This window comes from Lynx canadensis, chromosome A1 (genome assembly GCF_007474595.2).
Source record: "Lynx canadensis isolate LIC74 chromosome A1, mLynCan4.pri.v2, whole genome shotgun sequence".
Lineage (NCBI taxonomy): Eukaryota > Metazoa > Chordata > Mammalia > Carnivora > Felidae > Lynx > Lynx canadensis.
Genome location: NC_044303.2, coordinates 73,589,738 through 73,613,203, shown reverse-complemented (window position 1 = coordinate 73,613,203; position 23,466 = coordinate 73,589,738). Strand labels below are relative to the sequence as shown.

Here is a 23,466-nt window from a genome sequence, read left to right as displayed (position 1 = left end):
TAGAAGGGAAATTTCCAAATTCATCCCACAAGGCCAGCATTACCTTGATTGCAAAACCAAAGACCCAACCAAAAATGAGAATTACAGGTTAATATCCCTGATGAACATGGGTGCAAAAATTTTCAACAAAATACTAGCAAATTGAATCCAACACTACATTAAAAGAATTACTCACCACAATAAAGTGGGATTCATTCCTGGGATTTAAAGTGGTTCAATATTTGCAAATCAATCAACATGTATATGATATTAATAAAAGAAAGGATAAGAACCATACAATCCTCTCAACAGATGCAGATAAAGCATTTGACAAAGTACAGCATCCATTCATAACAAAAATCCTCAACAAAGTAAGGATAGAGGGAACACACCTCAACCTCATAAAGGCCATATATGAAAGACCCACAGCTAATATCATCTTCAATGAGAAAAAACTGAGAGCTTTTCCTCTATGGTCAGGAACAAGACAGGGATGTCCACTCTCACCACTGTTTTTTAACATAGTAGTGGAAGTCCTAGCCTCAGCAATCAGACAACAAAAAGAAATAAAAGGCATCCATAGTGGCAAGGAAGAAGTCAAACTTTCACTATTTGCAGACTACTATGTAGAAAACCTAAAAGACTCCACCAAAAAATTGCTATAACTGATACACGAATTCAGTAAAGTCACAGGATACAAAATCAACATACAGAAATGGTTGCATTTCCAAACATCAACAATCAAGCAGCAGAAAGAGAAATCAAGGAATAGATCCCATTTACAATTGCACGCCCCCCCCCCAAGAAAAAGATAGATAGGAATAAGCCTAACCAACGAGGTAAAAGATATGAACTCTGAAAACTATAGAACACTTCTGAAAGAAATAGAAGAGGACAAAAAGAAATGGAAAAGCATTCCAGGCTCATGGATTGAAAGAGCAAATATTATTAAAATGTCTATAATACCCAAGGCAATCTGCACATTTAATGCAATCCCTGTCAAAGTACCACCAGAATTTTTCACAGATCCAGAATAAGCTATCCTAAAATTTGTATGGAACCACAAAGACCCTGGATAGCCAAAACAAACTTGAAAAAGAAAAGCAAAGCTGGAGGCTTCACATTCCTAGACTTCAAGTTATATTACAAAGTCATAGTTATCAAGACACTATGGTACTGTCACAAAAGGATACACAGAGCAATGGAACAGGATAGAAAACCCAGAAATGGTCAACTAATATTCGACAAAGCAGGAAAGGATATACAATGGAAAAATGACAGTCTCTTCAATAAGTGGTGTTGGAAAAAATGGACAGCAACATGAAAAAGAATGAAACTGGACTACTTTCCTACACCACACACAAAATAAATTCAAAATGGATGAAAGATCTAAATGTGAGACGGGAAACCATCAAAATCCTAGAGAGTACAGGCAGCAACCTCTCTGACTTTGGTTGTACCAATTTTGTACTAGGCACATCTCCAGAGGCAAGGGAAACAAAAGCAAATATGAATTAGTGGGACTTCATCAAGATAAAAAGCTTTTGCACAGCAAAAGAAACAATCAGCAAAACTAAAAGACAACCTTTGGAATGGGAGAAAATATTTACAAATGACATTTCGGATAAAGGGTTAGTATCCAAAGCTAATCAAACACAACACCCAAAAAATAAATAATCCAGTTAAGAAATGGGCAAAAGACACAGACAGACATTTTTCCAGAGAAGACAGACATACAGACGTCTAACAGACACAGAAAAAGATGCCCAACATCACTCACTATCAGGGAAATACAAATCAAAACTACAATGAGATATCACCTCACACCTGTGAGAATTGCTAAAATTAACAACACAGAAAACAGCAGGTGTTGGCAAGGATGTGGAAAAAGGGGAGCCCTCTTGCACTGTTGGTGACAATACAAACTGATGCAGCCACTCTGGATAATAGCATGGAGGTGCCTCAGAAAGTTAAAAATAGAACTACCCTTTGATCCAGCAATTGCACTACTAGGTATTTACCCAAAGGATACAAAGATACTGATTCAAAGGGATACATGCACCATGATGTTTATAGCATCATTATGAACAATAGCCAAATTATGGAAATATCCCAAATGTCCATCCACTGATGAATGGATAAAGAAGATGTGGTATGTGTATATACAATGGAATATTACTCAGCCATAAAAAAATGAAATGTTGACAGTTGCAGTGTGTGGATGGAGCTAGAGAATACTATGTTGACAGTTGCAGTGTGTGGATGGAGCTAGAGAATACTATGCTAAGCGAAATAAGTCAGGACAGAGAAAGACAAATACCATATGGTTTCACTCATTTGTGGAATTTAAGAACAGATAAACATAGGGGGAAAGAGAGAGGCAAACCATAAAACACACTCTTAATTACAGTGCACAAACGGAGCGTTGCTGAAGAGGAAGCGGATGGGAGATGATCTAATGGGTGATGCTCATTAAGGAGGGCACTTGTTATGAATACTGGGTGTTAAGTGCAAGTTATGAATCACTAAATTCTATTTCCGAAACTAATACTACAATATATGTTAGCTAACTGGAATTTAAATAAAAACTTGAAACAAAAAATATGTGTAAACAATATAAAACCTTAGTGGTCATTGTAAGGCTTTGGCTTTAGTTATGAGACAGATGGGAAGCCTCTGGAAGGTTTGGAGAAGGTGTTTACATTTCAACAGGGTCTAGTTGGTTGCTGAATTGTTCAAGTAGCAAAGAGGTGGAAGTAAAGGTGGAAACAAGAGACCATTTAGTAGACTCTTTCTGTAATCCAGGCAGAGTTGATAGGCGTGGGGGGTGGGGGTTCTGACCAGTCTGGCAGAAGTATGAGCAGTGGTTGGATTTTGTATATATTTGCAAATAGAGTCAACAGCATTGGCCGATTGTTTGGTGTGAGAAAATGAATAATCAGAGTTGACTCCACGTTCATTGACCTGTGCCACTGTTGAAATGGAGCGGCTGGGACACGGGGAACGGTCCAGCGTGGAGGGAGTCATTGGGTGAGGCAGGGACTGAAAGTCACTCACCACCCACCACCAGCTTGTTAGCGAGCAACCCCCGCCCCAGTCACCCGGAAGCGGCTGGAAAACTCCCGCTCCCGGCGTGCCCTACGCGCCCGCCCGCGCGCCCGGGGGGCGGGGTCTGCGCGCGCGTGCGCCGATGCGAAACGGGCTGGCGGGTGCGGCGAGGCGGTCGCTTCGAGTGTGGTAGTTTGTTCCGCGAAGGGAGTGCGGACGGCTAGGCGGTCTCGGCCACCTTCCCGGGCCCGGTAAGTGCGGCGGCGGCGGTTGGCGTCGCTGGGTGGGGGACGGCCTCCAGAGGAAGGTGCTGGCGCGCCTGGCGGCCCCGTCTGAAACATTAGGGCTCGCGGCCGGCGCCCCTCGACGGCTGCTGGTCGCCTCCGTGAGGCGTTGGGTGTAAGTGCGGTGCCCGCGGGCCCGACCGCCGGGGTTTCGCTCTCCTGGCCGCTGGGGAGGCCGCAGTGAGGGGACGGCTCGGGCGGGGAGAGCCGAAGCGGCCGGAGCTGTGAGGCGGTCGCGCCGGGCCCCGGGGGCGGGGGGCGGCCACCGCGCACCCCGCGCACGCGCGCCAGTTGAGTGCACGAGAGGGTTCTCACAGGTGCCTTGGAACCCTAAATTCTTGGCGGGGAGGTGGGGGGTCGCTCCGAATTTCTGCCCTGGTCCCGCGTGCTGTCTGGTGTGCACCCACCCGGCCAGGTCATCGGCCTCCGGAAGACTTGAACTCTTCACGTGTTTGCTCGCCCGTGACCTCCAGCGCACCGCTGTGGACACACTGGACGATGCCCGCGCAGTTTTTCGGTTGGAAGTTGGGGTGGTCGTGGCGTGTCGGTCCTTGAGCACTAGACGTGATCGCCTCTTGCGCCCCCGGTATTCGTGGTCGTCGTACAAGTCCCTCCGGAATGCTCGCGAAGTACGGAGACTGCAGATTCGTCCTCAGGGTATCCCTGTGGCTCTCCTTTTACAGTTGAAGACCCTGGGGGAGAGCCAGACTGCTGCCCTGCCCTGCCCTGTCCGAATGCGAAACCAGAGGTCGTAACCCAGACTGCGGAGACCGGGTTGCACCGTATCCCGGAACAGTTTCGTTGGTAACCGAAGTAGCCGGTAGAGAACAAGGGCACCAGCTGTGAGGAGTGGACTGTTCATCCGGAAACCTGGCAGGCCGTAGAGTTTCTCCGAAGGAACCCAAACATCCAGGTGGTTTCGGGAGAGTAGAGCATTCTAGGCCAAGAAAGTGGATTGAATACTGGCTCCTGGAATCTCACTAAAATTACGGTAAAGGGGTTTTTTTTTTTTTTTTTATAAGACTTAAATTCAAATGATGGAGAGAATGGGAAAGGAAACGATAGCAGTAAAGTAGTGGGGTCCGGAAGGCAAAGGTTCTTAGCAAACAGCATAATTCTAAACCTGCAGCAAGGAACAGTGTGGAACAATTGAATGCAAAACACACAAACTGGCAGCTGCCAGCGAAGGAAGTGGTGTTGGGGGTGCACCTAGGTGAAATCTGTTGCAGAGGTAATTAGATGTGCGCATCTCCTTCCTGGTTTCACACTGTTGGGTGACTGCCTTCTCCCACTAGAAGGCGGGAGGCTCTTGGGAGAACAGAGGATGGAGCTTTGAACCAGGGGACCTCAGGCACAGTTAACTAGGGGGCTGTGTTTTTGAAGGCAGGGACGCTGAAGCCTGAAGTCCTTTATTCTCCTCCTCCCCCCACCGAAACCCCAGGATTTTTGTAGCCAGACCGATTCCCCTCAGGCTCAAGTCAGAAAACTTTTCTGCACACATAACACACACGTGTAGAAAGATAGTAAGCGGGTCACAGTGGGGGCGCCTGGGAGGCTCAGTCAGTTAAGCGCCCGACTCTTGATTTCACGGCAGGTCCTGACCTCAGGGGGCCAGGGGGTGATCGAGCCCTCCCATCGGGCTGTATGCTGAGCATGGAGCCTGCTTGGGATTCTCTCCTCCTCTCTCTGCCCCCTTCCCCCCACCCCTGCAAACAAACCTTAAAAAAAAAATAAGTTGGTCACAGTGGTTACTTCTGGGAAAGGAAACTCCATGGCTGGAGGAAAAGAATCTGAGGAGGGTTAACTATTTACATGTTTGTCCTTTAAAAATTTTGTAACATATGCAAATATTACCTATTCAGAAATCGAATGTATTCCTTAAAAAATATAATTGCAAGTGAATATACCCTTTGATACAGCAGTTCCTCTCCCACAAAGTTATTACAATTGGTCTACACACGTGAGAAAATAAGGTGCATACCAGTCATTGCAGCATTTTAGCAAAAGATTAGAATCAGTGTCAGTGATGGTTGGTGAAATATATCATGCACAACCTTCCCTTGGGATATTCTGCAGCCATAAAACACAATGAAAGAAGCTCATTGTATAGAGAAAAGAGTAAACAAAAGATGTATGTTAGGTGGTGGGGGATTCAGAAAAATATGAGTTTAGTAAAAAAAGGTGTGTGTGTGTGTGTATATATGTATAAAATATCTGGAAAGATACAGAAGAAGCAGGTAATATTGGTTGACTTTGGAGAAGGGATCTGGGTAGCAAGGCAAAAATGGAATGAGGGACACTTCACTGTATATTTTTGGTACCTTTTGAACTTTGAACTCTATTATTATCTCTATTCCATGAATGAATGAATGAATGAATAAATGTTAACAGGAAAAAATAGATGGATAATGGAGATCTTGGTGTTGGTTATACCTTGAGTAATAAGAGATCTCTTCCATAGGAAGGAATGCTGTGTAACAGTCCCCAGATCTCAGTGGCCTAACATTTCATGCTCTTGGGTTCTTCAGGCCAGCATTTTTGGTTCTTCAGTGGCTTAGATCTTGGCTGGATGAGGCTGGACTCCAGACTTTACTTTCGGGTTCATATCTGCTGCAGCGTGTTATCTTTGTTCTGGGACCCAGGCTGAAAAAGCAAAAATACCTGGAACATGCTTTTCTCATGACTGGGGATGGGAGTTCAAGGGGGCTTCTGGAAATTTGCTATGTGCCAGCTCAGAAGTGGCACATTACAACTTTCGCATATATTTCATTAGTTAATGTAGTGTCTCATAGTCAAGGCCCAAATCAGTAGGGTGGAGATGTATGTACAGTACATATTGGGATGCTCTGCAAAGTCACCTGACAAAAGGTGTGGATACATACTTCTCTTGCAGGGTAGGAAGAAGAACTGAATGATGATAAGGAAATAAGTTAATGGAAAGATACTGTGAAATTAAGTTAAAGATAGTTGGTTGAAAATAAAGATGCTTAGGGAAAAAATATGCATATATGCCAAGATACAACATTCTACTTTGGTATGAATTTTGTTAAGATTTCCATGTCAAGGTATCATATTGGCTTTTCTTTTTTTTTTTTTTTTTTAAATTTTTTTTTTTTTTTTAACGTTTATTTATTTTTGGGACAGAGAGAGACAGAGCATGAACGGGGGAGGGGCAGAGAGAGAGGGAGACACAGAATCGGAAACAGGGTTCAGGCTCTGAGCCATCAGCCCAGAGCCCGACGCGGGGCTCGAACTCACGGACCGCGAGATCGTGACCTGGCTGAAGTCGGACGCTTAACCGACTGCGCCACCCAGGCGCCCCCATATTGGCTTTTCTTATATAACATCTGCCATTCCCACACCTGGCCCTGTAACCAATTCTGGGTGCCCATGGTTTTAGGAACCTTGGAAGTAATTGAGTAATGCATATGTAAAGGCACCAGTTCTTAGAGAAGTAGTTCTAAATGTGTTTATTTCAGCTGCTGAATGTGTTCATTCATATTTCTTATGTCATGTCCATGTCTGCCAACCCACCGTTCACAACAGAATCTTCTTTTCAGGGAGATGTCCTTTGCTTCTCAGATGTAATGCACTTTAAGTTTGTTACTCAACAGTGAAAATGAATCATACAGAGGTAATACATATTTTCATATGTTCTGCATCTTCAGGGTTCCTTTTTTTTTTTTTTTTTTTTTTAAGTCATGTGGCTCCAGAGTAATTTTCTTATTTTCAATTTGTACTGTGGTAGACAGTAACATTAGTGGTTAAGAGTAAGGACTTTTGGAGCAAACTACCTGAGTTTGAATCCTAGCTAGTAGCTATGTAACCTGGGCAAATTACTTAACCTGCTGTGCCTCCATTTTCTCATCTATAAAATGGAGGGGATAATAGTACCTTATAGAATTATTAGGAAGGTTAAATAAGTTAATACATATAAAGCACTTACAGTACTTGACAATAAGTACTTAAATATTAGCTATTGTTAATAGTGCTTTTTATTTAGAGGCCATGTGAATCATGGGTCTCACAAAACAAACATATAGTTGTGCAGTTGTCTGAATAGGCAAGGAAGTAATTTTTGATCCCTTTATTCTCTTGAATTCCAGGTTAAATTAAAAATACCTTTTGGAAATAAATTACTAGATGCTGTTTGTTTGGTACCTAACAAGAGCTTAACATATGGAATAATTCTTACACATGGAGCGTCAGGAGATATGAATCTTCCTCATTTGATGTCACTGGCATCCCATCTTGCATCTCATGGGTTTTTTTGCCTGAGATTTACCTGTAAAGGCCTTAATATTGTACATAGAATTAAGGCATATAAATCAGTTTTGGTAAGAAAATTTCTTTATATTTACTTGTAACAATTCTGTTGTAAAATTCTTAATACATTTAAGACAAATTCTATGTATTTTAAAAAACTTTTAATGAATATTCTTAGAAACTCAACAGTACCTGAAAGCTGTATAATGGATTTCTCTTTTTTGCTGTCAGTTTCCATGGAGATGAATGCTCACATCATAAATATCCTATGGTACTGCCAAGGGAAGCTATTTGTGATATAATAATTTTCTTACTGGAATGACATAACTTCAGATTATATAGTTCTGAATATTTGCCTACCATACTATGAATGTACAAATAAATATAGCACAGTTTGAAACTAAAATCCCTGGATAAAACAAAGTTGAAATTTTTTTAATCCAGATTGTTTCAAACTTGATAGATTTTTCAGGGCTTTAAATTAGACGTTAGTGTTATTAAATTCTGTATCAGTTGGAAGCTTTTACTGGCTTCTTTTTTTAATGTAATTCTTAAAAATATTTAAGTACCTGAATCTTGAATTTTTTAGACTGGTGAAGTGATTTTTTTTTTTTTCTCTCACTTACTTGCCTGTATTACCCAGGATATGATTTGATAGTGACAGCATGATTGGAAATGCAAAGAACTGGTTACCTCTTTCAAGAAGACTCCCTTAAGATTTTATGGTTGTCTTTACAAAGATTTTCATACATTTCAGTAATGATGGGAAATATATGTTGGTTTTCCAGTCGAATATTTTATAGGAGAAGAATTGATAATTTTTTGGTTGGTTTTTCTAGAATTACCTAAAGACCTTAGGAGAATACAAATTGACAGGTGTTTTCCTTGGCGGTAAGTTATAATACTTGCTTTTAAATTTACTAATATTAATATAGGAACAGGTAATCAAGAAGTAAAATTAATTGATGACAGGAAGCTAATTTAAGGATTTTTTGTTTTGGTAAGTCACTTTCTTGTGTAATATCAAGGTACTTTATATGTTTAAAGTAGATTTAAACCTCATAGATATGTATTGTAACCCAAAGATCTCTCCTTTTATTTATATCTCTGAGTCACCCTCTGTAAAATGATTCCTTCACAAGGATCTTTAAGTATTCTTCAGAAAAATAATTCCTTTTTTTTTTTTTTTGACTTAGGATCATTTTTAGCTCTATATAAGGAAGCTATAGATGTCCATTATGGGTATCGCAGCTTGTTAATTGCCACCTTTTGGAGTTAAGTGATGCAGTTATGATGGATGAACAGTAAATGAAATCTAATTTGCCATATTATCACCACTTCTTTATATGAATGTTTATATATCAAACTGAACTTAATTTTAATTGATTTTAGGTCGTTCAATGGGCTCAAGAGCAGCTGCTTCTGTAATGTGCCATATTGAGCCAGATGATGCTGATGCTTTTGTTCGAGGTCTCATTTGTATTTCATACCCACTGCACCATCCAAAGCAGCAACATAAACTTAGAGATGAAGATCTCTATCGTATAAAAGATCCTGTATTGTTTGTGTCAGGTTCAGCAGATGAAATGTGTGAAAAGGTGATTTACAACTTGATGTTTGTGTAAATGAGAGAGTGAATGAAAGACAATTATCTTGGGAACAAGATCTTACCTGCAGCTTTCAGTCTCTTTAAAAGGTGCTGATTGGACTAATGCTAGTTTTGTGACTTAGTGACCTGTTGCTTTGGAGAACCGAGAAATATAAGCATACTGACAGAATTCATCTGCCTGGAAAGAGTTGCTAAATGGTTTGACTCTTATTTGGGAATGAAAGATGAATATCTGAATCTTGTGTTTTGGGGATTACTAGACTATACATTTGTTTTTATCATTTCAACATTCAAGCAGCCTCTTCAATTATAAAATTGACTCTTGAGAAAAAGTTAATAACTTGTATATGTTACTATATATTGCCAACAATGAGTACTTGATCTGTTTGTGGTATTGCTGTAACTGAGACGTAGACTGCCACTTCTGTGGACATTTCTTTGCATATTCCATTGCCTCGAAAGTTGTCTGTAGAGTAAGTATTTAATAAATATTTAGTGAACGGATGCCAGTATAGGCGGTGCAGGAAAGAGAGAGAGAATCCTTATTAAACACTAAAAGAGCATTATTAGTCTAGTATCTTCTTCTTTTTTTCCTTTAGAACTTGTTGGAGAAAGTGGCACAGAAAATGCAAGCTCCCAATAAAATCCACTGGATTGAGAAGGCAAACCATTCCATGGCAGTGAAAGGACGTTCAACAAATGATGTTTTCAAAGAAATAAATACACAGATTTTGTTTTGGATCCAGGAAATCACTGAAATGGACAAGAAATAATTGTATTTAGCTAAAAGCCATGTTATTTTGGATACAAATACAGTTCATTTGATAAAGAACAGCATACCTCTTGCATTATGAGATATTTCAGATGAATTTAATGTTCCCCCATTTTTAAAACATGTTTTAATTGTGAAATTAATGTTCTCTACAAAATATCTTTTGAAAGCACTGTTATAGTTGTATAAAGATGATGTACAAATACTGAAGGTGGTCTACATATAATTTATTTTCATTAATATAGTTAAGTTTTGAAAAAAAATTAAACATTTGAATTTTGTTACACTAGAACTTTTGTCTTATTTTCTGTGCAACTGAGAAAGTAGTCTAATTTTGCAGAGCAGTGTCTTTAAAAAAGGAAAATAAGCATTACATTACTGTGCTGAGTGTGGTCAGTTTTATAGAATGTATACACTCATTCACCTAATCTTTTAAATCTCAGTTAAGGGATAGGAGGGAAGATACATTTTCAAATATGGGGACCCTGAACATTGTTTTTGGAAAGAAGTAACAACTTTCATTCAAGAAAGGTTTACCGGGAGCACCTGGGTGGTTTAGTAGTCGGTTACGCGTCTGATTTCAGCTCGGGTCATGATCTTGTAGTTTGTGAGTTTGAGCCCTGCATCGGGCTCTGTGCTGGCAGCTCAGAGCCTGGAGCCTGGTTCAGAGTCTGTGTCTCCCTCTCTCTCTACCCCTCCTCCACCCACGCTCTCTCTCCCCCTCAAAAATAAATAAACATTAAAAAAGTAAATGTTTACTGAAGGCCTGTTACAGGCAAAGCTTGATTGGGTTTGCAAAGATGAGTAAATACTTAGAGCTTAACTATAACAGAGGAACTTGATGTCTCGACCTCTCCAAATAAGAGGAGAATGAAATAAGGACTAACATCTGTGCTGAAATCTAGGCAGACTTAGGGCACTTCATTTTGTCTTAGGAAGTTCAGTCAATACCTGGACTGGACTTGGAATGGTGTTGAGTTATATATTAAAAACACGGTGTCCGTGTTTCTTACGACGGGCACAAAATGTGATGGGGCTGATGATGTGTAAGTTTGTAGTGAAGGGTGTTTTTCTATAGTAAGATACTGACTTTTTTTCCTGGCCTCTCTACTGCTCTAATATTAGGCCCTTCAGACAGCCTCAAGGTGGATTGGACAGCTTGCTGACTTTTGAGGTCCCTCATTCTCTGGTGGGGTCCATGGATTTTAATTATTTGTTAATTTTTCTCAATAGTGCATAAAGAACAGAAACCTGGGTAACAGTGTCCAAATCGTTTATATTACAGAGTGAAATTACGTACCACTATGAAATCAAAATGTCAGTGTCACTCAGGATATAATAGTTACTTTTTGACTAAATTTCTTAAGGCTTAAAAAAATTTTTTTTTTTAACATTTATTATTGAAAGAGAGAGAGAGCATGAGGATGGGAGGAGGGGTAGAGAGAGGAGGAGACAGAATCCAAAGCAGGCTCCAGGCTCTGAGCTGTCAGCACAGAGCCCGACGCGGGGCTTGAACTCACAAACTGCAAGATCATGACCTGAGCCAAAGTCAAACACTCAACCAACCAATTGAACCACCTAAGCACCCCTGACAAGGCTTAAATTTTAAAAAATAGTACATAGTACATAATCATTGCTTAACATTTGAAACTTTAATTTTTTTTTTTTTTCAACGTTTATTTATTTTTGCGACAGAGAGAGACAGAGCATGAACAGGGGAGGGGCAGAGAGAGAGGGAGACACAGAATCAGAAACAGGCTCCAGGCTCTGAGCCATCAGCCCAGAGCCCGACGCGGGGCTCGAACTCACGGACCGCGAGATCGTGACCTGGCTGAAGTCGGACGCTTAACCGACTGCGCCACCCAGGTGCCCCAACATTTGAAACTTTAAAACACTACTGATATCAAGGTATTATAAACACATAAAACACATCCAGAGCTGACAAATATAATTATGGTCTACAAACAAATACAAATCAATTGGGAAATATTAATATTAAAAGTCAGAAATAAAACTAATGGGAAAATAAAAAGGAAAACTTACTATAGAGCAGACCATAACATAAAGAGGACAGTGAAGAAGGTTAAAAGGTTACTAACCAGGCTATGTAGTCATATTTGTTGGCAAATTAAACTATAGGGATAATATAGGTGACCAAAGATACTACATCAAACATAGAGATGACGTAGATGGTCTTTTAAAGTTGATTTTTCCGTGAGTTACTTGTAAGAAACTTCCTGATTGGTGAAATAGCTTGTCATTTGAGAGCTGTGTACCAGGGCAGGGCTGGGGAGTGTACAGCTCCCAGAGAGATGAATGGTATGTCTAGGGCTGGAATGAACATTTGTGAAAAGGGCCCAGCTGCTCTTCACAGATTTGCCATGTCTTGCAGGGAAAAGTTTGAGATTATGGTTAAAGAGCTGTCCTGGCACCGCCTCTGGTGGGCACCCTCAATAGCACGACCACTACCTAGACCAGTAGTTCTCCACCAGGAGTGATCTGGCCCCATAAGGGACGTTGGCAACGTCTGGGAACTTTTGGTGGTTATGGCTGGGGTGGCGGTGCTACTGGCATCCGATAGGCGGAGGAAAGGGATGCGGCCAGCAGTCTAATGTGCATGGCAGCCAGCCGTAACAAAGCAGGATCTGATCCACAATGTCCGTGGTTTCCAGGTGGAGAACCTGGGGGTTATCTTGAAATCCTTTCTCCCTCACCATTAGCTTTTCTACCCCCTTCCAAATCCATTTGTTCCTTATAAATACGTTGCCCGATCATGAGTTTTCAGTGTCTGATTCTGTCATCTCTCTTGTTTATGCTGCCATTACTCTTAATCCAGGCCTTCACCAGTTCTCATCTGTATAACAGCAGTCACCTAACTGATTTTCCTATTTTGTGGTCTCCTTGCTTCAACAAACCAATTGACACCCTCAAGTCAAAAACTATGTTGATGGATCTCCAAAAGTGACTACTAAGGTTGAAGTCCTTGGTTCAAAGCTCTTCACAATAGGCCCTATCAACATTGTAGCCTGATTTCCCCCATACTATGAACCTGGACAACACTGCACAGCCCTGCACAGCGCTCCGGTTAACCTGGACAACACAACGTTTTGGAACAAGGCTTTCTGCCTCGTCTTCCTGAAACTTTCTTGTTGGTCCTCACCTGTTATCAAATCCTCCTCATCCTTTAACATGCTTATATTCTCTTTCCCCCTTCACAGCTTTTTTTTGAATTACTCCAACCAAGTAGCCCTCCTTGGAACTCAAGTAGTATCTTCCTCTCTGTTCACATGCTGCCTTTTCAGTAAATTATTGGCATATTTGCACATCACAAATACCCCATGTCAGGGAATGATTTTCACTGATCTTTGTATCCATAGAGCCCTTTTTAGTTGTTCAGTGCTTTACATATTCATTATTGAATATTTGTTGTAATTGAACTAAGATATTTATAAAGGGAGAATTTCTAACCACTATGAGCAGTCCCTGGTTTTATATTGCTGTTTTATACACCTATTATTGGGACTTTTTCCTGATACATAAAAAAGGAAAAGCCTAGGGGCACCTGGGTGGCTCAGTCGATTAAGTGTCCGACTTCGGCTCAAGTCATGATCTCACGGTTTGTGGGTTCGAGCCCCGCGTCAGGCTCTGTGCTGACAGCTCAGAGCCTGGAGCCTGCTTCAGATTCTGTGTCTCCCTCTCTCTCTCTGCCCCTCCCCTGCTCATGCTCTGTCTCTCTCTCTCTCGAAAATAGATAATGTAAAAAAAAATTTTTAAAAAAAAGGAAAAGCTTAGTTTCACAATGTCCAAATAGTGTGAAGAATGTGACCTTGGTACATATAATAGATATTTTAAAACTTAAACAGAATTTTTTTGGAGTGTTCTCTTGTGTCTATGTTCCTATTAGTGATGGAATTTCTCTGGTGTTCATTATTTTATTTTTTTATTGTCTTCATAATTTTAAGAAATAAATCCAGTTTAGCACTTTACTTTTTATGCAGTTTACTTGAGATTAACACAGGAAGAGGTTTCTGGTGTAAAGGACATCAGTGTCTACACTCAGAATTAGGTGACTTTTTTTTTTTTAAGTTTATTTTTGAGAGAAAGTGTGTGAGTAGGGGAAGGGGCAGAGAGAGAGGGAGAGAGAGAATCCCAAGCAGGTTCTGTGCCATCAGTGCAGAGCCCGACACGGGGCTCGAATTCACGAACCGTGAGATCATGACCTGAGCTGAAACCAAGAGTCGGAAGCTTAACTGACTGAACCACCCAGGCGCCCCTAGTAGGCAAGCCCATAGGAACAAACATGACAGAGCTCTAAAGGAGGATATTCTTGGGGCGCCTGGGTGGCGCAGTCGGTTAAGCGTCCGACTTCAGCCAGGTCACGATCTCGCGGTCCGTGAGTTCGAGCCCCGCATCAGGCTCTGGGCTGATGGCTCAGAGCCTGGAGCCTGTTTCCGATTCTGTGTCTCCGTCTCTCTCTGCCCCTCCCCCGCTCATGCTCTGTCTCTCTCTGTCCCCAAAAAAATAAATAAACGTTCAAAAAAAAAAAAAAAAATTTAAAGGAGGATATTCTTTACCTCTTGCACATTCCCCATCAGCATGAGCGGTTCCTTGTCAGTTCTTACAGAGCTAGTCTGAGGCATACTAATCAGGGATTCAGTGCCATAAAGCTCTGCAAGGTCTCAGGAACTATAAAGTGTTAAGACATTGAGTACTGTTTACAGTAGTTCACATTAAATGAGTTAGAGAATGCCTGCTGTCAGGCAAGAGAAATTGAGTCTGCCTTCTAGACTTTGAGGGAAAGTGAGCAGTACTTAAACCTGGCTCTTAAATACATGCGAATTCTGACATCAGGAAGCCTCACAAGGAGCCGTTCTTTGGAATCACTAGAGATAGGGCAAAAAGGGAATTCACCACCAGACGATTCCAGAATGTACCTTTGGTTTTCAGCATGTAACAGTAGATTGTTGAGGAACATTGCTAACAGGCCCCTCTGGCAAAAAGAAGTATAAAATGGGATGTTCTATCTTAAGAAAACAAAATCAGGCAGGCCCATAAGAGACAGACAATAATATCTCACCCAGTGACAGTGAGACATACTAAAAAATGATTTGGTATCTGTCTGAAACTCAAACTGCAGCATTTCCTTTAGTTTTTTGTTCTGTTTTTTACTAACTCTGTCAACAGTACATTCATATTTTCCTAACCACAAGCACAAAATGCAGTATTCCTGGTGGTACTAGAAAATGGCTATGTCTAATTCAAGTTTGTTCTGCATTTTTTGAATTACAGGGTAGTAATCAACTGTACGAAGGGATTGTTTATAGAATTATATTTTCTTTTTGTGAAATTAATAAAGGATTATTTACAATTTTTAAATTTAAAAAACTACTAAAGCACCAAACATGTCTCACTAGTGAGCTTTCATTATTGCTAAGGTAAGTTGATATGAGCTCAGTTGAATACCCACTATGACACGTGCTGTGAGTAGGCCCAGACCCGTCACTGCTGCTGCACTTGATCAAGACACTGAGCAGCACTGGACATTTTTTTCTGGCAGAGCATTGCATGGGGTTATGAGATGGGCATACCACCTTTTTGTGTTTTGGAGCATCCAAAATCGAAGACTTCAGAATGAGACCTCAACCTATTTCACATTTTACATAAAAATGTCAACGGAATTTTATTTCTTTAAAAGAGCGGTGCGGAATAGACTGGAAGATAATACATTTTTGCCATTGTGGGAACTTGTAGAGTCCTGGACTCAAAATGACTGGATGGCAATCTTTTTTATAATTTTCCTAGGAATTATTTTTGAGATAATACTCATAAAGATTTATACATCCTTTCATAAGAAACCTGTACTTCCAGAAAAAGGTAGTTCAGGGGCCCAGGAGGTAAGAGCAAATGGTTGATTTCTTTCTCCCCTGTTCTTCAAAATCACACATGAGAATAAATTATAAATTTAACTTTGATATTTGGGTTACTCCTTTAACATTTATCTTATTGTCTCCCTTGAAATAGAAGGAAGACTGTTGCCTGAAAAGCATGAAATTTGGTAAATATTATATCATTTCATATTTTAATATAAAACTTGTTCAACCGGAGTTGCTTCTATTGGTGTCCTGACTTTTTTTTTTTTACTTCCCACTTATCTCTAGATAACTGGTCAATTCGTTCATCTTCACCTTCGGAAGAAAGGTAAGTGATACATTGTGAAATTAAATGAAACAGGTTGGGTTTGTTCTATTCAAAATTGCATTTACATCTGAATTACAGAAAAGCGTTTTCCCATATGTAAAAAAGACCACAGCTCTTCGAAGTCATAATTCAGTTGAACATTGATTTTAATGGTTGCTCTGTTCCAAGCTGTGTTAATGACTTTTCATATGCTATTAAAATTAACCTTCCAAGGAGGTGTATTATTACTGCTTATACAAATGAGGAAAAAGAACATTTACAGAGGTTTAGTAACTTGCTTCCCTATCCAATCTCTTTCCCCCCCACACACAAAGAAGCAGTAACACCAGTTCTGATCATTCAATTGAAAAAAATATCATTTAGCACCTACCGCAAGCCAAGAAACCCTAAGCTGGGTTCTGCAAAAGTGACACTCTGTTTATACAATCCCAAAGCATCCCAAAGGATGCTAGGGATTAAATATGACAGCACTAGTCTTAACTGCTATTAATATTTGAATTGCTCTTATCAAAACCAATTCGACAATTATTAGATATATCGTCTACAATGAACATTGTGTTTGATACTGGGTTACAAACAATGAGACAGTGTCTGTTCTCCACAAGCTCACTTTTTTCCTTTTAATGTTTTTTAATGTTTATTTTTGAGGGAGAGAGACAGAGCATGAGTGGGGGAAGGGCAGAGAGAGGGAGGCAGAGAATCTGAAGCAGGCTCCAGGCTCTGAGCTGTCAGCACAGAGACCAACATGGGGCTCAAACTCATGAACCTCAAGATCATGACCTAAGCCTAAGTCGGACGCTTAACTGACTGAGCCACCCATGCACCCCAAGAAGCTTACTTTCTTGTGGAGGAGACATATACATAAAGGATAATTGCATTGCAGTATGGTAGCATGATGATAGATACATTAAGAGAATATTGAGGAGATACTTAAGCCAGCAGGTGTGTTGGGGATGGCTTCATGAAGAAGGTTATGCTGGAGCTGAATTTTATTTATTTATTTTTGTAAAGTTTATTTATTTATGTTGAGAGAGAGAGAGAGAGAGAGAGAGAGAGGGGCAGGGGCAGAGAGAGGGAGAGAGAATCCCAAGCAGGCTCTGCATTGTTAGTGCAGAGCCTGATGCGGGGCTTGAAGTCACAAACCACAAGATGATGACCTGAGCTGAAGCTGGTACTTTAGCCAACTCAGCCATCAAGGCACCCCTGGAGCTGAATTTTAAAGAATAAATAAAAATCAATCAAAAAAGGACAGCAGGGTGTGCCTGGGTGATTTCTGCTCAGGTTATGATCTCACAGTTCATGGGATCAAGCCATGTGTTGGGCTCTGTGCTGACAGCATGGAGCCTGCTTGGGATTCTCTCTCTCTCTCTCTCTCTCTCTCTGCATCTCTCTCTCTCCTTTGGAATAAATAAATTAATTAAAAAAATACAGCCATTTAGGAGGGTAAGGAGGGTATTCCAGGACACGAGTAGATGGAAGGAAATAAGAAACGGCAGGGCTTGTGCAATCAATTATGATTATTACTGGGAAAATATATGGCTCCTATGGTGGTGGGCAGCATATTGTAGTGATAAAACACACATTTTGAATTTTAAAAAGTCTGGGTTTAGATCATAGTTCCTCCTCTTTTTTTTTTTTTTCCAACGTTTATTTATTTTTGTGACAGAGAGAGACAGAGCATGAACGGGGGAGGGGCAGAGAGAGAGGGAGACACAGAATCGGAAACAGGCTCCAGGCTCCCAGCCATCAGCCCAGAGCCTGACGCGGGGCTCGAACTCCCGGACCGTGAGATCGTGACCTGGCTGATGTCGGACGCTTAACCGACTGCGCCACCCAGGCGCCCCACATAGTTCCTCCTCTTAATGATACTATGATCTTGGTTTAAACTCACTGATACTCCATTTCCTTACTTTTCAAATAGCAGATAGAAGAATTGCCTCTTAGTTAGAATGAGATGTGTAACAAAGCAAAAATACTTTGCCCTGGTACCAGAATTATTTTGGGGGGACAGAGCTATGTTTAGGAGAGCATCTTTAATTATTCTGAAGGGAAACTGCTTGAATATTGGTAGAAGCCCATGCATAACACTGGTCAAAGTGCATCGCATCAGAGACTGAGTGAATTCTGTCTTGCTTATGAGATGGGAGAGAAGAGAAGGGTGGAGGGGTGAGCATAGAGGAAGGAGGAGCAGGGGGAAAGAGGTGAGGCTCAGGACTGAATGGCATAATGGACATTGAAGGATGAGACCAGCACTCAGTATCTGAGATCAGGGAGAGCCCTGCTGGCCCAGCGTAGTCTCGCTTATCTTACATTGATCAGGTTTTGGGGGATGGTTTGTTTCGAGATTGACCACAGCCTCAGAAGTGTGTTCCTGGGAGAGTTTGCCACCATTATATGACTTTCAAAGCTAGGAGCTGTCAATGACGGGTTATTTTAAAAGTGTATCTCCTAAAGGGAGTTATCATTGATAAAAGGATTTAAAAACAGATTTTGTATTTATTTGTTACTATGACTAGAGGACTGTCCTAGGACTACAGTCCATTGAATGACTTAATGGATTTACAACTATGGATATTTACTTGTTATCATGGCTATAGACCTGTTAGTCTTTTCCTAGGAGTGTGGGGATTTCTTTTTAAAACTTTGAAGGCCAATTGAGATTGCTGGGGAGAGGCCAAAGGGCATTTCAAAAGTGGAGAGACATGTCTAATGTTTAAGTGGGTGCTATTTGTGTTGCTGTAACCAACTTCCCTCCATTTCTGCCTTCAATTCTGAGCCACATTTATGGGTGGTTTGTGTATGTGGATTTCCGTCCCCCACCCCCACTTACTAAACTAAAAGAAAGGGTTCGATTGTATGTCTGGGTCAGCTTGTTGTGGATGAGGGTTAATAATCAGAAACCTACAGGCTGTGAGTGGTCACTTAGCAAATGTTTACCGAGTTCCAACTATGTGCCAGGCATTGCTGTTGGCCCCTGAGATCTATTACTGAATACAAAAGCAATGATTCTTGCCTTACATTTTATTTTGTAGAGTTTATTTTATTTTATTTTTTAAAGTTTACTTATTTTTGAGAGAGAGAGTGAGCACACACAGGAGGGGCAGAGAGAGAGAGAGAGAAGGAGAGAGAGAGAATCCCAAGTAGGCTCCACATGCAGGTCTTCAACTAAGGAACCGTGAGATCAGGACCTGAGCAGAAATCATAAATCAGATGCTTGACTGACTTAGCCACCCAGGCGCCCCTGTTCTGTCTTCTATGTTAAAAAAAAAATTTTTTTTAAGTTTATTCATTTATCTTGAGGGAGACAGAGACAGCATGAATAGGGGAGGGGCAGAGAGAGAGAGAGAGAGTGAGAGAGAGAATCCCAACCAGGATCTGCACCACCAGCACAGAGCCCAATGTGGGGCTCAAACTCAGGATACAATGAGGTCATCACTTGAGCCGAAACTGAGCGTCGGACGCCCAACTGGCTGAGCCACCCAGGCACCTCTGTCTATCTTTTATTTTTAAAGGATTATTCTGCCAGTTGAGAGTAGACTATATTTAGTCAAGGGTCTAAGCAGATGGGCGGGCTATTGAAAATAATCCAAGTGAGAGATAAAGGTGACTGATACCAGGGTGGCAGCAGTGGGACGTGGTGCAAAGTGGTTGATTTCAGAATGTGCTTAGAAAAGTAGAGTCAACGGGGTGCGGGTGTGAGAGAGAGAGGGGACAAAAATGAGTCCTGACAGTTTTGGCCTGAGCATGTAGAAAGATGCAGTGGTCAAAAACCCAGATGAAGAAAACTGAGGGGAGCAGGTTTTGATGGGGAGATCAGGAATTTTGTTTTGCATTTGTTGAATTAGAGATACTGAGTTGATATCCAATGGAGATAGTGGATAAGTGTTTTGGAAAAGATGTTTGGTAGAGATACTAGGTCTGGTGGTTGTTGGCATATGGGCAATATTAAAAGTTACAAGAGAGGATGAGATTTCAGAGGGACTGTGTGAAGAAAAAAGGAACAAGGACTGAGTCCTGAGACACTTCAAGGTGATCGGGAAGAAGAAGAGGAGCCATCAAAGGACACTGAGAAGGAGACACCAGGGAGTTAATAGGAAACCAGGAGAATACGATGGCCTGGGAGGTCATCAAATGGACAGTACGTAGAGCTGGTGTGCAAGATAGGTATCAGACCCATATACCTTATAAATGTAGAAGCAAAATCCTCAAAAACATACTAGCGACCCAAATCCAGCGGCATATTAAAGGGAGTATACACTGTGACCAAGTGAGATTGTTTCTAGGAATGCATGGTTGGCTCAACATATGAGAATTATCTACTATTGTCTTATTATGTTTAAAAACACAGTATTTTTGCTGAAATACATGTCTTGCATTTAAGCTTTCCTCTTTTTCCTGAAACATGCAGACATCAATTTTCTGTATTTCTTATATTCTCATTATTTGTTCAACCTTAAGTGAATAATCACATTCTTGTCCTGATGAAATTTTATCCTAATTATGTCTCGACACTGGTGTAACTTATTGGAGTCACTTGATTCCCCAGAATGCTTATGTATCCTTCCTGTATCTGTTAGGATATTTTCATTCCCAGGGAACAGAAAACCATGATGCACACTGTCATACTAAGAGAATTTATGATATTATATAATGGGAATCCTGAGGCAGAATAGGCTGCAGAATGGATTGATACAGTAGACCAACAAGTTCATTAAGGTCCTGTATCTCTCCCTTTGCCTTTCTCAGTGTTAGTTTTATCTTGAGGTGGGTGGAAAGGTGGCTATCAGAGTTTCAAAATCAGAGCAGCAATGTCCAGAGGAAGTAAAAGGCCATTTTTCTCTGTGTCTTTCTTAGGAACAAGGCAGCTTTCTCCATAAGTCCTTACAAATCTTTGTCTTATTCTAGGATCAGTTCATGTCCGCACCTAACCTAATCACTTGGAAGTGGAAACGAGATTACTATGTTAGACTTAGTCTAATCATTTGATGTAGAATAGATGTTAGAGAGTCCACTTCCATGATCATTATTCCAATCCAAAATTGTGCTGAGAAGCACTGACCTAACATGTAGGCTTTTCTCTCAATCAGAAATAAACAGCTGTTAAAATAATCTGGGTTTATATATAGAAAGCTACAGTTAGTTTATGGTATTGGACACTCTTCTGTTGTATCTAATAAATTTCCACAAGAATATTTAAAAAAATTTTTTTAATATGTATTTATTTTTGAGAGAGAGAGAGAGAGAGAGAGAGAGAGAGAGAGAGAGAGGCAGAGGGGGACGGAGACACAGAATCCAAAGCAGGCTCCAGGCTCTGAGCTGTCAGCACAGAGCCCGACATGGAGCTTGAACTCACAAACTGTGAGATCATGACCTGAGCTGAAGTCAGATGCTTAACTGACGGAGCCACCCAGGCGCCCATCCATAAGAATATTTTTAACCTTTGGGTGCCTGGGTGGCTCAGTTGGTTAAATCCAACTCTTGATTTCAGCTCAGGTCATGATCTCACAGTTCGAGAGATCGAGCCCCACACCAGGCACCTCACTGACAGCATGGAGCCTGCTTGGGATTCTTTCTCTCCCTCACTCTCTGCCCTTCCCCTGCTGTCATGCACACATACTTTCTGTCTGTTACTCTCTCTCAACATAAATAAATAAACTTAAAAAAAAGAATATTTTTATTCTTGTCAAATTTTCATGTAGAGAACAGAAACAAACTGATATTTCTTGTAAAAGGATATACAATAAAACCTTGGATTGTGAGTAACTTGGTCTGCAAGTGTTCTACAAGACAAGCAAACATTTGATACTTTTTAACTTGATAAATGAGTGATGTTTTGCAATGTGGGTAGTACATGACACCGAATGTCACATGATCACAATGATTCTTCTCCCTCTCTCTCTCTCTCTTTTTCTCTGCGAGATTGTGGGTGATCATCTCCCATGCTCGGATGCTTGGTCTCAGGCTACAGTGTTTGGCAGAAAGCAGTGATTTTTCAGAACTTTGGAAGGTGCCCACAACTGGCACTAGTGTATTTTTTGTCACTTCAAAGTACCTATGGACAGTCCTTTGTTTTTCCACACAACAGTAAGCTTAGGAATACTTTGCTTCATTCTAGGTCAGGCTGCCTGCAGATACAGACCCTTTCCTCTGCTGTCTTATTTCCAGTTACATTAAATACAGTGTATGACAAGAATTTATTAATACTGTACTGTAGTCAACATCCATGCGAGTATATAAAATGGCCCCCATGCAGAAAAAGAGTCCATTGAGCCAATAGATAGCAGTGAGACTGTCAGTGATAGTGAAAGTTGTTCTACACAATAACCGTTCTCTTGTCTCCCTCATACCAGCCACGAGGGTTTTCAAAGGTAAGTGCAGGTTAATTTATTTTTTTTTCATATTTTGTATTTCCTTTATTATTTTCTATTATATTACAGTATTGTAATCATTTTATATGAATATTTTTGGGTTGAAGAATGAATCACTTGAGTTTCCATTATTTCTTAGGGGAAAATTTGCTTTGATATACAAGTGTTTTGGATTACAAGCATGTTTCCAGAACAAATTATGCTCACAAACCAAAGTTTTACTGTAATTTTAACTTGCAACTTTGACTCTTTGCTGTCAAAAGTTGACTTTGAGGGGCACCTGGGTGGCTCAGTTCGTCCAGCTTCCAACTCTTTGATTCAGCTCAGGTCATGATCTCACAGTTCATGGGATTGAGCCCCGAGTTGGGCTCTGTGTTGACAATGGAAAGCCCACTTGGGATTCTCTGTCTCTCTCTCTCTCTCTGCCCCTCCCTTACTTGTTCTCTCTCTCTCTCTCAAAATAAATAAATAAATTTTTAAAATAGACTTTGGGATAGGTTTTTGAGGTAAAAATCCCTCATTCTCTGAGAAATGAGAATAATTTACTTCACTTTGTCAGTGGATTGATTTATTCAATGAGTGGAACTAGGTTATGAGTTATTCTGTAATGTGAATAATGACTTTTCAATTCATCTTTATATTGAGCTGTGTTCTTATACTCTATTGAGTTACCTTATATATTTTTTTTTTTTTTACTTTTTTTTTTTCCAATATTTATTTATTTTTTGGGGGGACAGAGAGAGACAGAGCATGAACGGGGGAGGGGCAGAGAGAGAGGGAGACACAGAATCGGAAACAGGCTCCAGGCTCTGAGCCATCATCCCAGAGCCCGACGCGGGGCTCGAACTCACAGACCGCGAGATCGTGACCTGGCTGAAGTCGGATGCTTAACCGACTGCGCCACCCAGGCGCCCCGAGTTACCTTAAATCTATAAGAGAGTT

The 23,466-nt window shown here is 40.8% G+C and overlaps 2 protein-coding genes across 3 annotated transcripts in view; both read left to right on the top strand.

Moving 5' to 3' along the window:
* The first annotated feature begins 3,177 nt into the window (after nt 1-3,177).
* On the top strand, nt 3,178-10,250 carry TEX30 (testis expressed 30). Of its 2 annotated transcripts, XM_032592441.1 has the most exons (7): nt 3,178-3,278; nt 3,995-4,302; nt 6,872-6,945; nt 7,418-7,648; nt 8,417-8,468; nt 8,970-9,175; nt 9,786-10,250. In XM_032592441.1, the coding sequence occupies exons 3-7, from the start codon at nt 6,931-6,933 to the stop codon at nt 9,957-9,959; spliced, it is 678 nt and encodes a 225-aa protein (XP_032448332.1). In that variant the 5' UTR covers nt 3,178-3,278; nt 3,995-4,302; nt 6,872-6,930; the 3' UTR covers nt 9,960-10,250. The 2 variants fall into 2 exon arrangements, with proteins under 2 accessions (XP_032448332.1, XP_030169588.1); XM_030313728.1 differs by lacking the exon at nt 3,178-3,278 and having other exon boundaries at nt 3,763-4,302.
* A 5,318-nt stretch (nt 10,251-15,568) lies between these two features.
* CCDC168 (coiled-coil domain containing 168) overlaps nt 15,569-23,466 on the top strand; it is a 30,411-nt gene continuing 22,513 nt past the window's right edge. The window contains exons 1-2 of the mRNA XM_030308974.1: nt 15,569-15,865; nt 16,117-16,156. Of these exons, the coding sequence (XP_030164834.1) occupies nt 15,625-15,865; nt 16,117-16,156 (281 nt within the window). The 5' untranslated portion in view covers nt 15,569-15,624. The remainder of the gene's footprint in view (nt 15,866-16,116; nt 16,157-23,466) is intronic.

Excerpts from the sequence above, each read along its gene's own strand:
- TEX30 (XM_032592441.1), top strand. Across the intron at positions 7,649-8,416 it reads AGGCATATAAATCAGTTTTG|AATTACCTAAAGACCTTAGG; the intron begins GTAAGAAAATTT and ends TGGTTTTTCTAG. Across the intron at positions 8,469-8,969 it reads GACAGGTGTTTTCCTTGGCG|GTCGTTCAATGGGCTCAAGA; the intron begins GTAAGTTATAAT and ends AATTGATTTTAG.